Here is a 22,766-nt window from a genome sequence, read left to right as displayed (position 1 = left end):
CTAAAAGGGAGACAAATTTGCGAGGTGAAATGACGTTTTCACCCAACCCTTCAAACCGGTAATTGGCAACCGTGCCGATTTTTGGAAAGAGGTAAAAGCAAGATAAAGCGGTGTTTTTTTGCGTAAGGGGTGAATGCACTCGAAGTCGTAAAACTTATCACAAAAGTGCAATCAAGTCTTAAAACTTACATAAGGCAAAATCAAGTCCCGAAACTCGTCGCGAAATTATAATCGGGTCCTAAAACTCTCAAGAAGCGCAATCGATTCAATTATATTTTCGTGAACAGTTTTTAGGATTTTCAATGCACTTATCGGATACACACGGATACAGATGGATGTACGATTTTATCAATTGATATTGGAAAGATAATGTCCGATCGATTCCAAAACATAAGATCTAATCCGGAATCCTAATCCGGATTTCCTAAAATAATACGATATCACAATGGCACCAACTCGTCATTCCCTCCAAGGAGCAGGCCCAAAACCGTCAACTCACATGCCATCACCGTGCCACGTGTCCTCCAACCTATATATATAGGAGAGAGAGAGAAAGTCCATCGTCGTCGTCGACCTCCTCCTCTATCTCATACTCTCTCTCTTCTTTCTCTCTCTACAGCTCTCGCTCTCTCTCTCCGCAGGCCCTTCGTCTCGCATCGCTGCTCAAAAGGGTTGACGTCGAATCGCGCTTTTTGTAGAGAGAGGGGAAAAAGGGGGCGCCTTTCGAATTGTCGACGGAGGGTGTTGATTTGTCCGGCGACGGAGGCGGCGGAGGCGGCGGCAATGGACGAGAATTCAGCTCTGATACAGCAGATTCTGAGGGAGCAGCAGGAGGAGGAGGGGGGGTCCCAGGTTGCCAATCGGGGCTCCGCCCACAAGGAGAAGGACGAGGGCCACGGGTGGCAGACCGTCTCCTACCCCAAGCGCCACCGGAAGGCCGCCAAGCCACAGCCGGAGAGGCCCGGCCACGACGCCCGACCCAACGGCGACGCCGACGTCTTCCGATCGATCGAGCTGCACGCCGAGGAGCGGCGCCGGCGGGTCCTCGAGGCGCAGGCGGCGGCCGCCGCCGCCGCGGTGGGCGCCGGCGCCGGCGGATCGAAGCGGCACTCCGACGATGAGGACGACAGCGATGCAGAGGTCGCCGGCGCGGTCGAGAACGACGGCGGCGGCGAGGCGAGGAAGGTGAGGCCGAAGAAGCCGAAGAAGCCGAAGGTCACGGTGGCTGAGGCGGCCGCTAAGATCGACGCGGGCCATCTCAGTGCATTTCTCGCTGACATAACGGTCAGTGATCTCTTGTTAGAACCGCGTTTGGGTTTGCTTTGTTTATCTCTGATCTGTTGTTGAGGTTGTGAATCTGTGAAAGGAAGATGTGATCTTTGGTTTGATGTGCTGTCATTTGTTTGTGCGCAGGCATCGTATGAATCGCAGCAGGATATACAACTGATGCGGTTTGCCGATTACTTTGGTCGTGCATTTGCCTCAGTGGGCTCTGCACAATTCCCTTGGCTGAAGATATTCAAGGAGTCTCCTGTGGTGAAATTGGTTGATGTGAGTATTGAATCTTGCTGTTCGTAGACTTTTTCCAGGAGATAGATTAGGATGTGATTCTTTGGAGGATCTTGTCTTTAATGTGTCTGATGGTTTGAATTTGGACCCCTCCTGAGCCAATAGTTGCTGAAAAGATGATTTTTAAATGTCCCTGGTGGCTTAGATGTCAATTGAAGTATTGTCTCAATGTGGCCCCTCTATCTTGACTCTCAAATGTTTGCTCCCAGAATCATTTCCTTTGAGATGCTGTCTCCTGGAAATCTGTCCATTTTATTCTCTGAATGATATTGCAATAGTCGCATGACATCATTAATGGCTCCAGTCAGCATATCTGAAGCACGTACTATTTTTGCACATGCGCCTGATTTCTCGATGATCTTGTCTTTAAATGTTTTTTCTGTTTGAATGCATGGAGATGGAGAGACATGCTTTTGTTTTTTCATGTATTTGATATTTTGAGGACTTGACATATCATAAGTTCACTTTCTATCAGATCCCTCTGTCTCATATCTCAGAAGATATCTATAGGACATCGGTTGATTGGCTCAGCCAGAAAACCCCTGAAGCACTTGGGTCGTTTGTATTATGGTTGCTTGATAGCATTCTCACTGATCTGACTAGTCATCTGGGAGCTGTTAAGGGATCCAAAAAGGTGGTTCAGCCAGCACCATCCAAGTCTCTGGTAAGATTCTGATTCTGGCCACGCTTTAAAGTAACTTTATGGTGGTTCAATGAGAAATGTGTTTTAAGATTTTTTTAGAACAGTGGGACTTAATATTTCGAAGGAAAACAATGGGTCAACCATAAAAGGTCCAATATGGTGCTGGAGTAATTTAATATATATGCAGCTCCCAGCCACAGGGGACGGTGGAGGTAACGTGTCCTCTTTTTAGCATTCGTTTGCTTCCATGTATGTACCATGCCAGGTACAATTTTTTTGCATGAGATGCAATTATACCCCCAATTGGTCGTGAAGGATTAAGACCAACTTCTATTGGAGTCTAAATTTCTGTGGATGAATAAGATCGGATCTATATGATTTCATAGTGCAAGATTAAAGATTGGCCTGTTTGGCTGAGGCGGTCTTTTTTCAGGCTCTAAATCCTTGGTCAGGTCTCAATGACCGTGAAGAGACTAGCTTCTATATGTGTATGAGGAATGTGCACTAGAAAAATAAAATTTCAATGAACTAGATAAGAAGAGTTTTTGAGAAGGTTGAGGCACCATTTTGAATATAATTGAATTAGGAAAGTGAATCTTATGCATAATATGCCAGGAGTTTCATTGTACAGTGACCTTTACTCCTTTCCCATGGACTGCAGAGTTAGATCAAGGACCTTATTTGTAGAATAATCTCCCTTTCTTTTTCCATAGTACACCCCAGAGGTGTGGAACTGTTTTGGGCTATTAGCATCTCCAGCAATGTTTCATCTTCCTTGTTCTACCATTCTTGGATCAAAAACCCTTAAATTTGTTAATTTCAAGTGAACTTTGATATTCTTTTTTTGTATAGGTAAAAGAAAAAATTACTATGCTGCAACAAGCGGGTGCAAACCCCACATACAAAGAAGCACAGAACCAAAATAACTCAGTTACAAGACAAATTATCTATAATGTTGATTAAAACGTTTACATTCAGACATAACTTTCCTTTTCACCATAAGTATAAGACTTTCAACCAACTTTCATTAATTACAAAAAACGTGCGTCTCCTCTCTGAAGAAGGCCCTCTTATTCTTCTCTTTCCAAATCAACCAAAACACTGCAAGCGGTATTGAAGAAATCCCCCTTTTCTTAACAGGAGGCAAAAGAAGACCTACCAAGCCCATAATTCCTGTTCATTAGACCTCTTATAACCCAAGATAGCCCAGTGCACGCATAAGTGGCCACCCAGATCACTTTGAGAAGTTAATATCATTCAGCTAGTAGCTTCATCTATTATTTGATGGCATTTGCTACAATGGAAAATTTACATTCTGTGTCCTGTAGTATCTTATAGTTTTGACTACACTGTACATTCGAATTGACTTTCAAAACTTAATCTTTACATCCTCAAAGAGTCAAATTGTAATCTGAAGTGAACTTGTATGTGGCTAACACAAAGTTTGTGCCACATGAATAAAATTTGTATACAGTTAACACAAACTTTTTATGCACAGCTTTGCAGTACATATGTACGCAAATAGCTGAACCTTTCAATCTTTCAATGGCTCTTATTGCCCTAAATGTTTATAGAATATTGAGATTGCCTTTTCAACTGTTTGTGAGTTTAAAGCCTCATAAGAGCCTGTAGCTCCTATTTTATCAGAGTGACTTTATTTTGAATAGCATAAACTTAACAGATACTTCATATGTCTCATTCCTTCATTTGTCTGGATACTTGGTTAAGTAAGTTGGTGATGCACCGTAAATTTCACTGAGCTGGCTTTTTCTGTCCTTTGTTTTTGTTATACTTGACCCCAATAATCAAGTAAAATAAATTGAAAGCTTTGTTTGGCCTCTCCTGATGACCTTTCTGGAGATTGTAGCAGGTTCTTTTTGGCTGTCATTGTTGGTAAGCAACTTTAGTGGAGGAAACCTTTACCCTTTACAAATGAGGCTTAGGCGTGTCTGTGGAGAAATTTAGTTGGTTTATTGATTACATGGATATGGGTTTCCTACTGGCACAAAGGAAGGAAGAGATGTTTGCGTTTCCTTTTTAACCGAACTTTCTATAAATTATAGTTTGTCATTGTAGATAATTTTATTTTTAACTTTCTTGAATAATTTATTCTTTAACGTTGGGTGTTATTAGTAGTTACTAACTTAAAGTCTTTGACTTCGTCTCCCGTGAGGTATTCGTGTCTCTATATTTCTGATTATTATTCTAAATGATGCTTGATCAACTGAATGTTGGAATTGCAGGTTGCCATATTTGCTGTTTTGGCAATGGTGGTGAGGCGAAAACCTGATGCATTGATTAGTTTGCTGCCCGTGGTGAAGGAAAATCCCAAATATGTGGGTCAAGATAAGCTTCCGGTCATTGTTTGGGTGATTCTTCAGGTAATTTCTGCTTTTTGATTGATTATGTCTCTAATAGCACTGTGGGTTTTCATGTTTCATGCTTTGACTTTTGTTCTTAGGCCTCCCACGGAGACTTGGTTGTGGGCTTGTACATGTGGGTTCATCTTATCCTGCCCTTGCTATGTGGCAAATCTTGCAATCCGCAGTCCAGAGACTTGATTTTACAGCTAGTGGAAAGGTTGTAAAACCTGCAGCTTTAGTTTTCTTTAAGAAATGTTCTCGTTCTCATCTAATTTCTATTCACCTCCTGTTTCAGAATGTTGTCATCGCCAAAAGCCCGTCCAATTATATTAAATGGCGCAATCAGGAAAGGCGAACGCTTAATACCACCAGCATCTCTTGATCAATTGATGAAAGTCACTTTCCCTGCACCTTCAACTCGTGTAAAGGTTGGGAATTCACTTTAGCTATTGGATTATTATCTTCTGTTATGTAGTGAAATGGCGTTTTTTTTTTTTTTTTTTTTGGGGGTGTTGAAACATTTTGGATTTGGCTGTTGGTAGGCAACTGAGAGGTTTGAGGCAATTTATCCAACTTTAAAAGAGGTTGCCCTTGCTGGCTCCTCTGGAAGCAAAGCAATGAAGCAGGTAGCCCTGCAGATCTCAAATTATGCAATCAAAGCTGCTGGAGAAGGTAACAGAAAGATTTCCATTGCCCCTTCCCTCAATTCTTCTTTTGTAGAAGTATAATATTATCTGTATAGTTTTCCTTTTGGGTCGAAAAATTTCTGCAATGATTAATATATTATGATATGTATGCAGGAATCCCTGATTTATCCAATGAAGCTAGTAACATTTTCATTTGGTGTTTGAGTCAAAATAACGAATGTTACAAGCACTGGGTAAGCATTTTGTTTCTTTGTTTGGTGAAGCATTTTTATGTTCGTGTTTCTTTTTTCTCACATATTGAAATTTTGACAAAATTATCGTGTGGAAACAGGACAAGCTTTATCTGGATAATCTGGACGCGAGTGTCCTTATTCTGCAGAAGTTGTCTGATGACTGGAGAATCCACTCATCTAAGCAACCTAGTCTTGATCCTTTGAGAGAAACTTTAAAGCTTTTCAGGCAGAAGGTGATATTTTCCTTCTCCAATCTTCATCTAACGCCCGATTATTTCCCTAATTTTCTGGCTTTATCGCCTGTCTAGGCGTCCCACATTGAATACTTTCTTTCGGATGCCGCGTGCATTTAGCTAAGTAATAGCTGTGAACAAACTTGTGATGTAAGAGTGGGGAGAACTTTACCAATTTGCTGTGTTTGTGTTGTGCTCACAGAATGAGAAAGCTTTGGCAAAGGAAGATAATGCTGCTCACTATGCATTACTCAGAGATGCTGACAAGTACTGCAAAAGCATGCTGGGACGGTTGTCGAAGGGCCCCGGATGTGTGAAGTCTCTGATGGTCCTTGCAATCCTGGCCCTCATTGCTGCAGTTGTGTCGCAGAATATTGAATCTTGGGACTTGAACAAACTGCTCGAGAAATTCAACCTCCCCCAGAACTTCTAACTCTCGCACAGACTGGCTGTTGTTGGTCGGAGGACAGGTTCAACATCGATAACGGTAGTTACGAGGCATAGATCATTGCAAAGTTGCCCATGAAACAATGGGCCGAGGACAAGTTCTCTCCAATATTATGAGATCTTGGTTGGGTCCAAGGCAAAGTCGAACGAGTGACAGTAGCCAAATTTTGTTGGCTGACCCCTTTTATAGAGAGATTATGGATTTTGGTTGCCTAAGTTCTTTCTAGTTTTTCGGTAGATTCACAATAAGCGGTGACTAATTTATGTTGCTTTGTTCATTACATTGGGGTTTGAGTTTTATTGATTTGGCACAGAGGAAGGAGAATGAAAGTGGTTGGCAAAGGTTATTTCTCATTGGATTTTGGTTTCTACCTATAACAATGATCTTGTGCAGGCGTCACATGAGTCGGCGACAGTATGCGATTGCACGTTTCTTTATATAGCGACGGCCTCAATGATCGAGCCATGCTTGTAGTAGCAAAAGGTCATTCCCCTACAACCTTTACTTTTTCACTTTGTTCAAATTTTCTTGCTCGCGTTTTGTAGTACGTTGCTTTTCTTTGCCCATGTTTCTTTGTTGTTTATGATTTTGGTTGGTTCGTTCCTGGAATGTGACTTTAGTTTTACGGGATAAACGGGAAAGGCTTTCGCGAATTTGAACCTAAATCTCTACATGTAATAGTTCAAGTTCGTCCTTGAAATCTCTTCTGCACAAAAGCGCGAGTTACGAAAACTATACACGAATTTCCTCCAAAAAATCTGATGTGTGCCCGACCGATCTAGACCGAGCAGTGCCACACTGACCAATATGACGAAGTCAATGCACTAACAAGTGGTTGTTCTTTCTAGCAAAAAAAAAAAGAAGGTAGTTGTTCTGATTTTGGTAATAATTCACGTGTATACGACGATATTAGCCTAATCAAACGTGGTTGGGGAGTGGTGGGATCATGGACAAAACTGAACTCCATGGCTTCTCTTGACGAACGAAATCTCGACCATCGATCGATGATCCGAAATAAACATGTCCAGGATCAAAACCACCGGACGAGATTAGCGGAGACGAACGCGAGTTGCGCGACTCATATTTGAACATGTCAATGATCTCAACATGAAATTCACAAGAAAACTCATGAGACTCGATCAATATTGTGAGGTGTCATTCTTTAGTTTCCTTAGCAAGGCTCCCAGAACGTGGCATTTAAACTCCTCCAGGACGCCAACTTCCATGCATGTGCCTAAAAACCCAAACAAAGCATGGTGTGCGATTAGGGTTATATTAGTTATAGCCAACTGCAGGTACAAAATAGAAAGAAAATACTCCTAGTGGGCACGTTCTTACATGTTCTGTCCCGGACGCCGTACTGCATCCGGACACTACTTTCATACCAGAAAGCAAAGCATCATGGCCAGATTTAACTAACTTTTTTTTAATTAAAAGATATAACCTCTTTCATTTTTATATTCAGAAAGCTTAAAAATAAAAAACAGAGGCTATTCGACGACCGAAAACTGTCCAACAATTAGATAACCTATTGCCCTAATATGGGTCGAATTGGCACCCCTTGATGGCTTTTGTCCACGATCTACTTCTTCTTCAAAGGCCGGCTCTTTACTTCAATTCAATTGATATAGAGCTCGTCGATCGAACGAATAGCGACTTGATAGCAATAACGGAGTTTTTTTTTTTGTCAATAGCCGGCTCCAAATATCGAACGGTATAAGGATCTCAAAGGACAAGCTTGATTAGCGTAAAGGGTCCACGGAAATCTTTACTGGATTTCTCACGGAAATCACGTAGGCTAAAGGGTCCACTCTTTGCTACGCACATAACTCGACGACAAGCCGATTTTCATTAGAATCACTTTTTTAGGTCCAAAGGAGTGCACAAAGACATACTGCGCTCTTCCACTCTTTTGCTGGCTCCAAGATGGGTACTTGTACACATGATCTACGTAGGAAGAGTGAGATTCAAACTCCTCCCCTATATAGCATACACAAATACCCATTTGGAAATTAGGGTTAATTCGAGACGAATCTAGCTCAATTGCTCCCTAGTCTCTATTCATGGAAATAGCAACATTCACATCAGATCACCCTCACCGACAAACCACATCATTGAAAAAGGTGTCACGAGGTGTAAATAGTAACAGAACAGAAGGACATGGCCAACTTACATCAGCATAAATAAAGATGTTTTGACCAAGAATACTTCTATAATATATATAAAAGATTGACGAGAGCCAGACACGGCGCTTTTCCCGCCCGCTTTTGGTGGGAATTTCCATGTGGGGGCTCCATTCATTGCAACCCTGATTTCACGCCTCAACCCACGCAATTCCAATTCCCACACCGCACTTCATCATTATGGATCTTCTTTTGGATCCCACAGTCATTCTTTGCGCGCTCATGTTGCTCTATATAAGTCACCCTCCAGTTCCTCCATTGACGTACGAAACTCCTCACTACTTTAACAAGAAGTTGGGCAGTGTGCGGAGGTAGAGATAAGGAGGAGACAATGACAATGGCGAGGCGTCCGTGCGCTCCGTTCTTGGTGCTCTCCCTTCTGCTCTTGGTAGCGCTCTCCAATGTAGCCGAGGTGATGCATGCTTCCATTGACTTGTTCCGTTCTTTGTTTGAACGAACATTGCTTTGAGCAGATGAATTGAGTTCTTGTTTTGTTGACTTGTGGGACAACAGGTTCACGGCAAGCTCAGGGCTTCAGGTAACTGAACAGTGCGCTTTTGAAATCACAAGATTTGGCTAATGTACTTTAGGACTTTCTGTAAAGTGATGTGGATTACAGTGCGAAACCTAACTTACGAACGTTGTAGATTGCCCCAACAAATGCAAGTTCCGGTGCTCGGCGACGTCGCACAAGAAGCCGTGCATGTTCTTTTGCCAAAAGTGCTGCGCGAAATGCCTGTGCGTGCCTCCTGGAACTTATGGCAATAAACAAACCTGCCCTTGCTACAATAACTGGAAGACCAAGGAAGGAGGCCCCAAATGCCCTTGAAACTCGATTCGATCAAGTTTGTTTAATTTTTATCGTGACGGCTAGCTACTACACAGTCAATAATGCTCAATTCTCTGCGCCTAATCTGTGGCTTGATCTGCCATAGTTGCTGGAAATTCAAATTAATTATAGAATATATGTAAGCTTGCCAGTTGAATCTTTGTGTACTACTGTGAGGTGTGAAGATCACCCAGACACTTTATTGAATATGTTGGGGGTGCATTTAGCTGGGATAGGTTGGTGATTTGATGTGTAATTCTGGATCAAGCCAATCTTTTCAGTTAACCCAGGAACGAAGTTCTTTTCTTTTCATGTTTGTATTAACTTCAGTGACAAATAGCAGTGCTAACACATTGTCCATGGACCCTAAAAGATGGATCCAACACAATGTGCTATACAATCTGTGTCTGTTGAAAACAAGAGAGAGAACATTTTCAGCGAACGATGTTAAGAACGAATGCGAGGATAGCTCGTAATCTCATTCGATTTTCAGCACGCGAGAAGATTGTGTTTGATCGGTAAGGAGCTTCAGCTGCGTTAAGACGTGTATAAAAGCCTTTCTGGGCACATGTATTAGAGAAAGAGAGATGCGAGGGTCAGCTAATAAAACCAATGATTCTAGAACAACTCGATACATGTACGTATGAATGAAACTAGAGAAAAGTTGTCTGGCTCAACGTGCGGAGAATAATTCTTACTAATACAACTATGTGACAGATATAAAACATATATAAGTATGTTGGTTGACATTGAAGGCTGAAGTTAAATCATATGATATTCACGCGAGATTGAGTCACATGACAGGCTTGCGAGCTTTACGCGGATTTGTTCTTGATTGTCACTTTAGCAAATTTCTAATTCTTATGCATAGAAAATCTCTAATCAATAATGATAAATTGTCATAAATGATGTCTACTAATTCTAAAATATTGCATAGTTTAGCAAGATGTCTACTAATTCGCTTTATGATAAATTGTCATAAATGATGAGATATCACCCACTAAAAAAAAATGTACATTGAATGGTTATAAAACAGAAATGGAGAATTCCATAACAAAGGAAGTTGAAATATATGGAATTAGAAGATTTTCCCGAAAAAATCACCTCTAACTCTCTAACAATAAGGAGTAGCAAATGGAGGAGAGAAGATTTTCTTTTTCTCTCAAGAAATTTCTACACAAATATTTCGTTTGCCTTTTCCAATCCAAATCAATGGCACAATGCAAAATTTTCGTCCAAATGAAGAAGCTGTTAAAAAATAAATTTACATCCTTATTTTATATTTCCATGCTTTTTTATTGATCCACATCATTTTGACGTGAACGAAATATTGCATATACTTACGTATTATTCCATAAATATTGTAATTCCATGAACCTACATTATCAGATTCAAATCCACTTTAAATAAAACTTTACATGAACCGTAGCGAAGAATTTAATTAATGGGGATATTTATTTTTTCATAATTTTCTGCATATCATGGTATTTCTCTGACGAAAATTCATGTCGGTGTCAATATCTATAATAGTACAAGTGATCTTAGTAGAACAGGAAAGCTGTCCATAAACGAAAACTCAATGAACCTCAAACTCTGAATGGAGCTAGAATTGCCCAACTGAGAGCATCTGCTGGACAGTTATTTCTTTCTACCAAAATCTCCAAGCAGCAATGTACCGATACTTCGCACCAAGAGCCTTTCTCAAGTGCGGAAAATAGAAGCAAAACAAACACGAAAATAGAAGTACATTTGCCTATAATCGCTTGCATGTCATACTGTACGAGTACTAAAGAACCCGAACATTAAGTTGCACATCACAACAAAACCTTTGATGATTTTACAGTTCCTCCACCTGAACCGAGAATCCACACCGGCATCGTTTGGTCCTCAGCGAGCTTTCCTCATCAAAGCTTTCGTCTTCTTTCAAGAATTCATGCTCATGGTCTCCTGTTTGTGCCACCGATGAAGTATCGATATATGTATTTGGTTGCTCGGACCCAGAAGTCTCGGTCACATTCCTGATAATGCATGTACTTGACCCTCCCTTTGTCTTTGCAGAGTCACCGGACTGCATTGACAGCAAACCATCCTTGCCGTAGCGATTGTTCAACCTTTGCCGAGTTACAATGGATGAGAGAAGCTGATACCACCGAGAAATAGCTTCTGCTTCATTCCTTTTCCTTTCTTCAGCCCTTCTTCTCTCCTCTCCTTCTGCATATGCCTACGAAACAAAACCACAAAACTCTTTTAGATAGCTCTTTCCATCATCTAGTAATTTAGGAAACAGAGATGACTCATCAATGCTGACAATGCTGACAATAGTCAATGATAAGCATAAGATGAGATATTATATACAACAACACTCCCGCATAATGTATATCTGTTCGCATATGTCTCTCCGGCCTCCAAAGATGAATATTCCCACTAGGTAGTTTTTAAAGTTAAGCATAACTTACCTTATTTTACCTCTAAATTTGATTTCTTTTGTGGAGCGTCATAAAGCATCACATCTGCAGCCATATACTTACTGCTGCATTACCAACACCCAGTCACATCGCAAGTATAATTTACGTACTTCTCTTTTTCGTCTAAGGCCAATGCCAGATGCAGATGAGCAGAAATTTTCACATTTGCAGACTATTAAGTTGAGAGATTGTAATTATATCATTACAGAACACCCCCCCTCCCCCCTTTAAAAAAGAAAACCAAATACGGAGATCTAAAGACCACACAATGGATACAATGAAAACGAGGATATAATGGGAGAGCTAAATGAAACTTATTTAAACAGCTAATTCTCAAATTGTTACAAATGAAAAGTAATGTTTACCTCCAATATTACATCCTTGAACTCAGAGCACACCACAATTCCCTCAAAAAGGGGCATTGCTCGCCCATTTCTGAATTCAAAGCCAACCATAGCTGGTGCATAATCGATTTCTAACCTCTTCGCCACAGCAAATATCCTCGGCAGCCTCAAGTGCACGGTCCCTGGTGGGAGGCATTTATCAGACCAGACATCCACTTGGCCCCGCTCATTCTACAAGTCAGACACGCAGAGCACAGTCAGCAAAACATCAACTTATTATGTCAATTTCCCTACATTGGTTTATAACCAAACACAGTAGTGGTAATGAAAGAAACAAAAGAAGATATTGAAGGTGACAAATAATTTAACAAATCTAAAACCCAACCGATCATGTAAAGTGCTCATAGAAAAGCCACTCCTTCCTTCATGGTAAGCTTCCAACGCCATTCTGAAAATATGCCCCTGCCGTTCCGCAGCACTATCCTCCCCACCCCCACAAAAAAAAAAAAACCCAAAGCCATTTTCCTTTTCTTTCGTATATTTATATGTGCAACCTCCCACAACAACTAAAAATTTAGACCGGATAAAAAGGGAGCACCAAACCAAACATGATTTAAGTGCACATGCACGTCCTTGTACATGTGCAGGTCAGTGCATGCACACACGTGTACTGCTATGCCTTCCTTTACTCCATTAACAGCACCAACCAGTGCATAAAAGCTTGCAGAGCAAAAGGTAACCTCACCTGCCTCATAATAAGCAATAACAATCAACTATCAACAAAGATGTAGCAGAAAGATGTCTCTCCTTATGAATGTCAAAGTTTAGGTAACATAGAAGGCATGACAAAGAAAAAGGCACTACCATTTGATTTTTATTTTAACTTTGCCTGCAACCCTTCCTTTTAAGGATTGAGTAAAACAAAGTCAGAGAAACATGGGATACATCAATGAAGATCAGGCAATGAGTTTTTCTTTCATAAGTAGATATACTTCTTCCTCTTTCTTTTTCCAACAACATATCGAAACAAATGCTTTTAAGTCAAACTTCGCAGTAGCTCAACATAACAGATTCATACAGAAAAAAAAAACTTAACAGATTCATAGCAGACTACGAGCAGACTCCAATGTTTGGTTGCAGAATCAAAGCAAATGCAGGCTCAAGCTTTCTTCCATCATGCAAATGTGGTGAACTTCGCAATTTGGTGCGTCACAAGTCACAACGATATCATTCATGCAATAGCCAACTTACCTTAGGAACTATCCCATTTACCGCAGGAGGGAGTTGCAAAGGTTCAGTTTGCCATTTGCCATATAGTTCTATATTTCCTTCAGAATCATCTTCTAGAAATTCATCAGACTCCTGATTTTTCCCTCTGTTAACCTTTCTAGATCGCTTCAACACCTACACAAGATATAAATCAGCCAGACAAGCTACAACCTTGTTTCACAGATTGCAGTCAATGACATTTGCAGACCTTTGCAGGCAGCTGATCATCCTTAGTTTGTAAGCCTTCACGCAGCCATTTTTCTTTGGTCTTGAGTGTTTGCACAGAAGCCCGAGGATAAACAGGATAACCAGAACAGAATCCCAAAAGTGGATCCTTTGGATAAATTATTTGATACTTAGTAAGCCATCTTTCAATAGCATATAGCTGATGGTTTCTATAAGCCTGCGAATGAAAATGCATCTTCGATCAGAAAAGAATTTTCATTAAATTGGTAATGATATTTTTCATATTATCCAAGATTTTTTAAATCTGTCCTTCAAGAAAAGAAAGTTTTAGATATTTAACGGAATAAGCTTTTCAATGAAGTCAAGACATGGTCTCATAAAACAATCCCACCCCGCCCTGAGAAAAGATAAAAAAACAGAAAAAAAAAAGAAGCAACAAGGAATAAATGTTAAAATAATATCTGAGATGAGTGGTTTTATATAATAAGTAACTTAATATTGTGCAAATCAAAATATGGAGTCATTATGTACCTGTTGATTGGTTGGAAGAGGCTCACTTAATGCCCTGGTCTCCAACTCGTTATCTTCAAGAGAGCTTCTTGTCATTACAACAGAACTTTCTCGACGACATTCTCGATCAATTCTCTCCCAATCGTGCTCAGACAAACCTGAGACTGCCTTTTCAGGTGAATAGATATATCCTACAGAATAGTAGAGGAAGTGACACCACTCAAGGTCTGATCAAACTCCCACCCATTTCAAGAACAAAGTTGAATTTGGGGGATGGACAATACCTCTACTTGCTCTTAATTCCACTTCCCGATGTGGTTCTGGAGGTAAATCCAAGATTGCACGTGATTCTGCTGCCTCTCCAGGCAAGTATATATCTCCTACAAGATCGCACGTGACATGACCAGACTCAATGCATTTATAGTCCCACCTATTTCTAAAACAAAAGTTGAACTTGGGAATGGATGATACCTTCGGTTGCCCCTAACCCCAATTCCCTTAGTGGTGCCAACACTGCATTCCACCAAACTGAATCCACACGTTGCGATGTTATTCTATGCCATCTCAGACAATACCTGTTTTAGAAACAAATAATATACGCCATAACTGCTCATTCTCAATTAGCTCTGAAGGCATTGAAATAATAAATCAACTCCATCACAAAACAAGCGTTGAAAGATAGCAAATGAGGTGTGGTGCATTTCCATTATGTACATCTTAGTGCATCGCCTAACATGAAAGTGCACATCAGAAGTTTCATGTGATTCGTTTGTACATCAACCATCAATCAACCATCAAATGTGTGAGGATTCTAATTGTACCACAGCATCAACAACAATAGAATTTCAATACATTGTTAAGGCAATGGGGCAACCATCGCACGTATCATCACCGAACAGCTAGTAATTCGCTTTAGGAATATGCTGATTGAACAGTGTATGAGAAATCTGAGACGCTGAGAGTGCAATTACAAGCATGACGGCTGGGGACATCCGTGTGCAGGTAGCAAAAGAAATAAATGTTTCTCTCTATATGTCCCTTTAGGTATCTTCATCTTTATATATAGTACACATGTGCAGACACATTCAAAAAGAGAACAGTCCAAAGATTACATAGCGAGAGAAAAAAACCTGCGAGTTACATCTTTCGCCCCATTACCAGCAAAAGCAATTACATATCTCAAAGATTTCTTGCATGCAAAGGCAACTGCTTCTACTTTATGCTCCCCATCGATAAAATTGTTGACAGCATCAACATGCATCCATTTTCCAGTTGACTTCTCCCTACTGCAATAGACCTCGGCCCAATAGAGAGGACAGCCAACTTTGCTTGCTCCAACTGCTGTTGAAATTACCTCGGACGAAGCCGGCAATTCCTGGGATGAAGCTGGATCTTTTTCACCTCGAAGTCTTTTCAATCTTTTCGGCAGAAAGGATGAGTCACCAATCCCTGGCTCAGCATTATTCTCGCGCCCTTTGAAAGCTGTTGCTAAGAGAGCCATTTCCAACTGCATCTCAAACTCAACTTCCCCTTTACTTTTGGATCCCGCAGAAGTTTTCGCATCACTCATTTCGGCTATCTCCATGCAAGCTAACAAATCAACTTTACATCATTACAGGATATTCACAACAAATGGTTGGTGAATTAAAGTTCTGACTCATTAAATATCAGTTTACTTTGATGTGAAAGATCGTCAGAAATTCCAGAGTCAACTCTTTCCTCCTTGGATAAAACCGATCCAACAGCAGATGTAGAAACTTCATTAGGCTTAGCAACCATAGGTGTTGGAGAATCAAACATTCCCTTATTCGCTTTTTGAACCTTTTCAGGAGCATCAGATTCAGTACGTTCTGGTTTTAAAGAGATGACATCCAATACAGAAACAAACCTGAGAAAACAATTCCAAGTAATTTATAGTTGTCCACAATTGAATATGATTTCAGTTAAGTATAAGTCAACCAAAGGAATGGAACACAATCAAGCAACAAACGAAAGACCCCAGATTTTTAGTAGTTGTATTTTTCAACATAGAAGGGTTATTATGGGCAACAATGTTATTACCTTTCTCAAGAAACAGTGTCATAAATAGAGATTTCCAGGTAACTTTTAACGTTCTTCTTGCAGAGTAAGAGCACACAACTCCACCCTCATAATCCATATGATGGCCACAAATGCACGATCTAACTGTTTTCTAATGTTGTGTCATCTTTACTATTAAAATGGGTCCTGAGGACTCCAATTTCATGTGGAAATGCTATAGAACTCGCGAAATCAATCACTTCAAAGTACGTAGCCTTGAAAACGATTAGCCTTTGGGATAAGCACCAATTTAAGATCTGTCACATCTCAATTTCTTATTTTCCATTGAATTGACTATACGATATGATCTTTTATTACTACAAAAAAAGGGTTTGGACAAGGGTATACCTCCTTCACCCACGACCATAAGATATGATCTAATTTCCGCTTTCAGTTGCTTTTGATATGTCATACAGAAATAGATAATTCATTATTCAACTAGAACATTTAACTTGTATGAAGTTCAATCACCCCCGCCACTCTCATCACCGCTCAAAATTTATTAATTATGGTGTAACATGCTTCTAATGTTTTATGTTCCTAGACCAGATGAAAATGACCACAACCAAGGAGCATATGGGTACCACAAAAGTACAATTCGAAAGGCAATGGTTTAGACCAGAAAAGGCAATGATTTCTTAATTGATTGCAAAAGTTAAAGTCATCATGTCTAAATTATAGGTTGCAAATGGCAGGCACCCTCTTGGTGCTCTTCAATGACTTTATCAAAAGATTAAAAGCGTGCTATAAAAGAGGATAGGAGATATTGCAAACCATACCGGGCTGTAAATTTCAGAGCTCTAAACAATGCAACAGTTAATGCAGCAATCTGCCAAAAACAAAAGTCAGAACAACAAAACATTTCTGAATTTGTGCTATAAGAGACCACTTCAATTAATTTGGAATTCAGTGAGCATGTCATTGAAGGTGTCCATAATTGTAAAGCTGATTACACTAAAGGTTAAGTCATGATTGCCACAGATATTTCCAAAAACAAAAGGAGCCCCTCATCATTACCATTCTGTGACTACCATTATGATATAAGTGAACAGATTCTTCAAACTTGTGCAACAATTAATTGAGTCTCAAGCCATGTGAACGCAGTAAAAAGTTTAGATCACCTAGAAAACATGTCTAACAGAACAACAGCAAATTGGCAATACCATAACCACTTTAGAAAGCACACATGCACTTGGACATGCTGACATATGCACCCAAGCCCACAGAGATGAACTATATGTACAAAATAAATTCATGCAAATCATTTCATATCCATGCTACCACAATTAATATTAGCACATGAATTGGCAGGAAATCAAGAATCTCAAATTCTCCAGTGTTAAGAAATCAATAAACTACCTCTTCCGAAGTCCCTTCTTGAGTTTCAAGAGCATGTGCCAAAGCATAATCAAAAGATTTCTCGGCACTTGTTGATTCCCTAACTCTGAAGAAGCTACGAAACTGAAAAATTCATAGTGATGAACAGACAAAATTAACAACCAATACAAAGTGCAGTAAAGAACCTCCGGTTCATATTAAAAAAAGGAATAATAAATGAAGCATACCCAATACACAAGACGTGATAAAGTCATCTTGGTAACTTTTTTTTTGTCTAATATGTTCTCCATCAAGTTTCTCGGTAGAAGGGAAAGTAAAGAAGCCTGTCACATTAACCAATTTCCGCAGTAAGAAGAACACATGATAATTGGTTCCACTTTCACAACCAAAAGTAGAAGACGACAAATCAGATTGTTGTCAGAAAGGCAACACTATAACAAGTTGCGTTTGATTTTAAGGACACCTGAATATAAATAACCCCCAGACTACTTCTCCGAATTGGAAAACATTATTAAGATAATGTAGAAAGTAAATTATGCGGCCTTAACAAGATTCCAAAAACACCAAATGGATAGATATGCCCGACGCTTCTGCTTCTCCACGTATCTAGCACATCGTACATAAATACTTCCCACATTTTGAAGGTGAAAAATGGACATCCCTTGATAAGTTTAAATCCAAGCGATGTTACCATCAACGTAATGTTCTAAATCAATTGAAACCATAAAAAAGCAACAGAACACAAGTTGAAAAACAGAGTTAATTTCAGGCTCAAGCAGCTTAAATTATCATTTACCAGATCCGCTAACTATTACGTTGTGTTCTTAAATTCAAATGAAAATTTTTTCCCAAAATGCGAGTGAAACAAAAAAAATTCACTCAATTTGAACACATTGTATGGTTAAACTTCAAATTACAAATCAAATACCTAAATAAAATCCCTTAAGCTTTCACAACCTAGGAGTACTGCTACAAAATACAAACACACTATTTGAGCCCTCCATCTTTTTGTCAAAATCATCTGACCTGTTAAAAACTCGCAACCCCTTTGGTTATCCTGCACTTGGGAAAACCCCAAAATGTTTCTTCACTAAAATTACTACCAAATGTAAATGCATTCAATGGGAGGAAACTTTCATACCAAAGAGTCAGTAAATCAGAAAGCCCGCTAATTTTAAAGTTTGAGTTAGCATAAGCTGAAATTGAATTTGTAAAAGTTTTCCACGTCACTTGTATGGGGCTTATAATGGCCTTATGCAGAGTATTTCTACCTAATAGCATTAAACTTTTGGTTGAATTTTAGTAACAAACATGGAGGTCTAGCGTTCAACAAACTCCAAGCCCTCTAGTTGTCTCCCAATATAATCAATTTCCACAGTTAATGTGAAGCCAAATCCAAGCATAAGGGTGAGAGGAAGTGCTAAAGCATTTACATACAAATATAGACCCTATATACCAAGTACAACTTAACTTCCCTACTATTGATAACAGTGAAAACACTGTATCTTAAATAGCATCCAGCCACTAAAAAATTGCATCCAAAACTGGACCGAATCTCTATACTCCATGCATTAAACTCTTAAGTCGGATAACCTTGACCACATGGTTGGGGTGAGTATCCTGGACGCTACTCTCAGGTGCGTCTTTGCATTCTTTTTCCCTCACCATGCTTCAACATTGTGTGTTTCTTCACATTGCTAAGTGGCGAAACTTATGATTCCAAGTGATTTTCAGGTCTACAACCTTAGAATAATCAGATGCTTCTTTATTTCTGTTTTTTTACCCATCTTAAGTTCGCACCACTGTCACATCAAGTTCATCTAGTTATATCTTTTCCCATTTTAGACCTGACCTCTACTCATAAAAAATCCTCACTTGACATAACATTAACTACATGAAAGAACATGGGCAAATGGCTGATTGCATGAATACTCTTTCAAATATGCAGGAAAGTTGGCGCATTTCTTTTGCTGCGGTCAGTCACTGAAAACTGACATTATTTATTTATCTCTTCAATCAATTTCCTCTGCCATGCTTGTTTATTTTGTTGACTAACCCCTCAGAAAATTTCATCAAACACAAACTCAACCCCTGCAGTTCAAACATGTTCAACCATCTCTGAATAATTTGAGTGTAACTGTAATATGACACCAATATCTATACATCAAAGTCCTTTGAATGTGCCAATGGTACTCTACCAAATTCTTACTTTGAATACAATAGTTTAATACATCGCCTGATTCACAAGCAATATGTGTAAGTTTTCATCTTTCTATCTTCTTCTTTGTAAAGAGGTACCACAACAAAAGTTGCACCTATTTGGTTGAGAGATTATTCTGTACACAGCAGAAGCATATGAACATCTAATCTTACACTAGAGAGGAATATATGAATATACCACTGAATATGATCTTCACAAATATCAACAAACTTTTATTATTACATCAAATCGATACTGTAATATATTTCGCATGTATAACTGCCGATGCACATGCAGCGAAATGTTGTAAGATTTTTCTTCCTACCGCTGCAATGGGACGTCTAATAACTATTGCCTATCAAAAAACAAAAAAAATTTAGAAAGAAACTGGCAGAAACAACAAAAGCAGCATCAGTCTCTGATGTCTGCAAAATAACAAGGAGTCAGATAAACCATGACGACAGTCAAGGAAATCCTACGGGTAAAGATTTTTGACAAACTTCTTTGATTGCAATGATCTTTTCATTGTGATACTTGATACATACTTAAACAGCGAAACATCCACAAAGGAAATTCCAGGCAAAATCTGCGCGGAAACACAACCTGAATAAGAGGATCATCACAAGCTCTGTCGATTAACCTCCCGCGTGCTAGCAAACAAAGTAAATGAACTTTATGCTGCAGTTCAGCCAATTCCTGCCACATGTAGATATTCGAATTATGGAAGAGATAACCGCAATTTCAAAAGAAAAAAGAAACCAGGTTGTAGCATATAATTTCCACCACTAGCTAACCGGCTTTGACTACCTTCTCTTCAGCGGAGGCTCGACAAGGAGGCTTTCGTTGAACCAAATCAGGAGAGTGAGAAAATTCAACAGTCACCCCATTAACACAGCTTTCCCTGAATTCCATGACTTGAGCCGAGCCATCTTCCCAGTCAGAACCATCCATATCTTCCCTGGAGAGTGAAGGAGAGCAACCTCTTTCATTAACTTCTACCTCTCGGCCACTGTCTGCATGACCACTTTCACCACCTGGCTCATCATTTCTATTCTCCTCAACCTCTTGCTGTCAAGCACAAGGAGTCAAAAGAAACACAGGTAGTACTTAACCCCCAGAACTGAACACTGAACAACTTTATGAATTTCCTAAAGCTTCCTATTAGCTATTGGGCCAAAAGCATTTAATGTGCTCGAAAAAAGGTATACTTACCTGTCTACTAGATTCATGACATTGATTGAGAGAGTCATCTGTTTGCTTCTTCCTCGACGAGCCATGTCGACTGGCCGTTCCGGGAGGTCTTTCGGCAGCTTGCTGTGATGTCCGAGGCCAAGCATGACCCTCTGAAAATGCGGCATAAATAACAGAGGTATTGCAATTAATCTCCGCCCTAAATCCTCAGGTCAAATACCGGTAGAAGGCTATGCTAGCGGCAACAAGAAAAAAACATGATCAAGCAAAGACATTCCCACAAGGCACTCAGTTTTTCCCCCATTTCTACTTAGGAGACTCGGATTGTCCAACTCAGTGCTTTGTCAATTTTATATCTGTTCTATAATAAGCCCAGTTTCTCAAGATTCTTTTTCCACTTCTTTAATTGCATGACAACCTACCAATTCTCAAAATTGATACCACAAGAAGCTACTCTCACTCCAGCATCTGTGATGAACTCGACAAAACTATGCCAAGCAATGCCAACTGAACTAATCCCACCAAGCTGAACCCAAAAAATCCTCGAACTACTCAGGCAACTGAGAACCTAATGCCTAGCAGTACCGAATGCACGCATCATTTCAACTCCCGTGCAACGAAAAACAGACACCAAATTTCAGATTTTTTTTGGTTCTCAAAACCCAACGATCATTCCACCGACCAAGACGAGCACTTGAATATGAAGAGACAATTGACCCAGAAACCAAAGTGCAACAAGAGAATCGACAACACGAGAAAGAAACGATTTTGACTCGAAAATGAACAACGATCACTTGCCTGGGTTCCTTCGCTTTGGTGACCTCCTTCGAGGTCTCATTTTCTCCACTGATCTTCGTCGACAGAGAGAGAGAGAGAGAGAGAGAGAGAGGAAGAGGGAGCGTGTGTGCGTATGTGTGTTTGTAACGTCGGGAGGGAGGGAGGGAGTTGCTTTTGGCGGGCGAGAAGTGGCAATTTTACCGACAATCCGGGCCGAAGTGACGAGGAGATTATCTCTCTCTCTCTCTCTCGCTCTCGCTCTGTAATAACACGTTTCCTCAGAATGTGAAAACTGTGACTAGTCAATTGAAAATACATAAATCTGTGTTTTTTCCCAAAATGAGGGTGGTTCACTTAGAAATTACTTGATACCAAAGAAACGAAATGGCATGAATCAGAATTGAATTTCAGCCCCATCTGGCTCTGTTTCCTTAAAACAAGCAATATCCTAGTCAGATTTCGTAGTGCATTTAGGGACAATATCTGGCATTTTATTAACACGAGTGCTGAACTGCATCTACTAAACATCCCTTTTGGGAAAATGTGCATTTGCACCCCCATCCATTGAACTCTCAAATTGCTGACTGGATGCTGACAGGGCTTGCCAAGCGAGCCCTCTTGAGACTGAACCGGTATGGTATTGATTTTTTGGGATAAAGACAGCAGAGTTTTCCTTAAAACTTTGCATTGATTGTTCAATTTGGTCCCTACAATTTAATTTCGAGATGTTCATTACCATATAATCTCGTTTTCGCAACTCCTCAAACGGAATGGTTAGGCAATTTGGTAAATAAAATCATACGTGTGGAATGGCTATGACATGATTGTTACCTTAGTGAGAGATTTAACGATGATCTTTAGAGAGAGAAGAAAAAGGAAAGTGAATCTCGTGGTCAAACCATAGAGGTAAAGAAGCATACGGAGTACTGAACCATTTGAAGGGTTCAGTAAAGCAGCATGCACCTCCATTCTAGATTTTTTGACATAGCTGATTGTAACTGATTAACTAGATAAAAGAAATGTAAGTGACGTGATCATTCGTATAGAATGGAGTTATATAGATTAACCTAATCAAAGTACTCGTTAGTCGTTTGAATGGAATCAAATATAGTGTAACTACCCGGGTTTATCTTATCTAAATCATACATCTTAAGTTTCATGATCAAGTGACAAACTTTTGAGCTGAATGTAAGAGTTTAAACCAAGTAGAGAAAATTACAATTTTGTAGATCATGGATGAGAAAATGCTAATATATACC

The 22,766-nt window shown here is 39.8% G+C and overlaps 3 protein-coding genes across 5 annotated transcripts; 2 read left to right on the top strand and 1 right to left on the bottom strand.

Annotated features, from left to right (window-relative positions):
* The first annotated feature begins 547 nt into the window (after nt 1-547).
* On the top strand, nt 548-6,489 carry LOC115681350 (uncharacterized). The gene is made up of 10 exons (XM_056306876.1): nt 548-1,284; nt 1,414-1,551; nt 2,045-2,233; nt 4,456-4,593; nt 4,674-4,792; nt 4,871-5,003; nt 5,118-5,247; nt 5,376-5,455; nt 5,554-5,688; nt 5,891-6,489. The coding sequence occupies exons 1-10, from the start codon at nt 784-786 to the stop codon at nt 6,119-6,121; spliced, it is 1,794 nt and encodes a 597-aa protein (XP_056162851.1). The 5' UTR covers nt 548-783; the 3' UTR covers nt 6,122-6,489.
* Nucleotides 6,490-8,546: 2,057 nt separating this feature from the next.
* On the top strand, nt 8,547-9,460 carry LOC115681443 (protein RSI-1-like). The gene is made up of 3 exons (XM_030605396.2): nt 8,547-8,731; nt 8,833-8,857; nt 8,967-9,460. Exons 1-3 carry the CDS (start codon nt 8,651-8,653, stop codon nt 9,146-9,148), a joined length of 288 nt encoding a protein of 95 aa, XP_030461256.1. The 5' UTR covers nt 8,547-8,650; the 3' UTR covers nt 9,149-9,460.
* A 1,196-nt stretch (nt 9,461-10,656) lies between these two features.
* LOC115681453 (DNA repair protein RAD4) lies at nt 10,657-20,879 on the bottom strand. Of its 3 annotated transcripts, none has more exons than XM_030605405.2 (15): nt 20,752-20,879; nt 20,347-20,607; nt 20,143-20,235; nt 17,567-17,662; nt 17,361-17,462; nt 16,781-16,830; nt 15,599-15,810; nt 15,053-15,512; nt 14,394-14,497; nt 14,207-14,302; nt 13,944-14,113; nt 13,435-13,629; nt 13,209-13,361; nt 11,979-12,188; nt 10,657-11,369 (listed from the first exon to the last, which is right to left on the bottom strand). In XM_030605405.2, exons 2-15 carry the CDS (start codon nt 20,488-20,490, stop codon nt 10,986-10,988), a joined length of 2,469 nt encoding a protein of 822 aa, XP_030461265.2. In that variant the 5' UTR covers nt 20,491-20,607; nt 20,752-20,879; the 3' UTR covers nt 10,657-10,985. The 3 variants fall into 3 exon arrangements, with proteins under 3 accessions (XP_030461265.2, XP_030461266.2, XP_030461267.2); XM_030605406.2 differs by having other exon boundaries at nt 13,944-14,086; XM_030605407.2 differs by having other exon boundaries at nt 13,944-14,080.
* Nucleotides 20,880-22,766: the final 1,887 nt, after the last annotated feature.

This window comes from Syzygium oleosum, unplaced genomic scaffold (genome assembly GCF_021117445.2).
Source record: "Syzygium oleosum isolate NSW1041296 unplaced genomic scaffold, Sole_v2.1 Sole_v2.48, whole genome shotgun sequence".
In the NCBI taxonomy this organism is placed as follows: Eukaryota; Viridiplantae; Streptophyta; class Magnoliopsida; order Myrtales; family Myrtaceae; genus Syzygium; species Syzygium oleosum.
The sequence above is the reverse complement of the archived record's forward strand: the minus strand, read 5'-3'. Positions and strand labels throughout refer to the sequence as shown.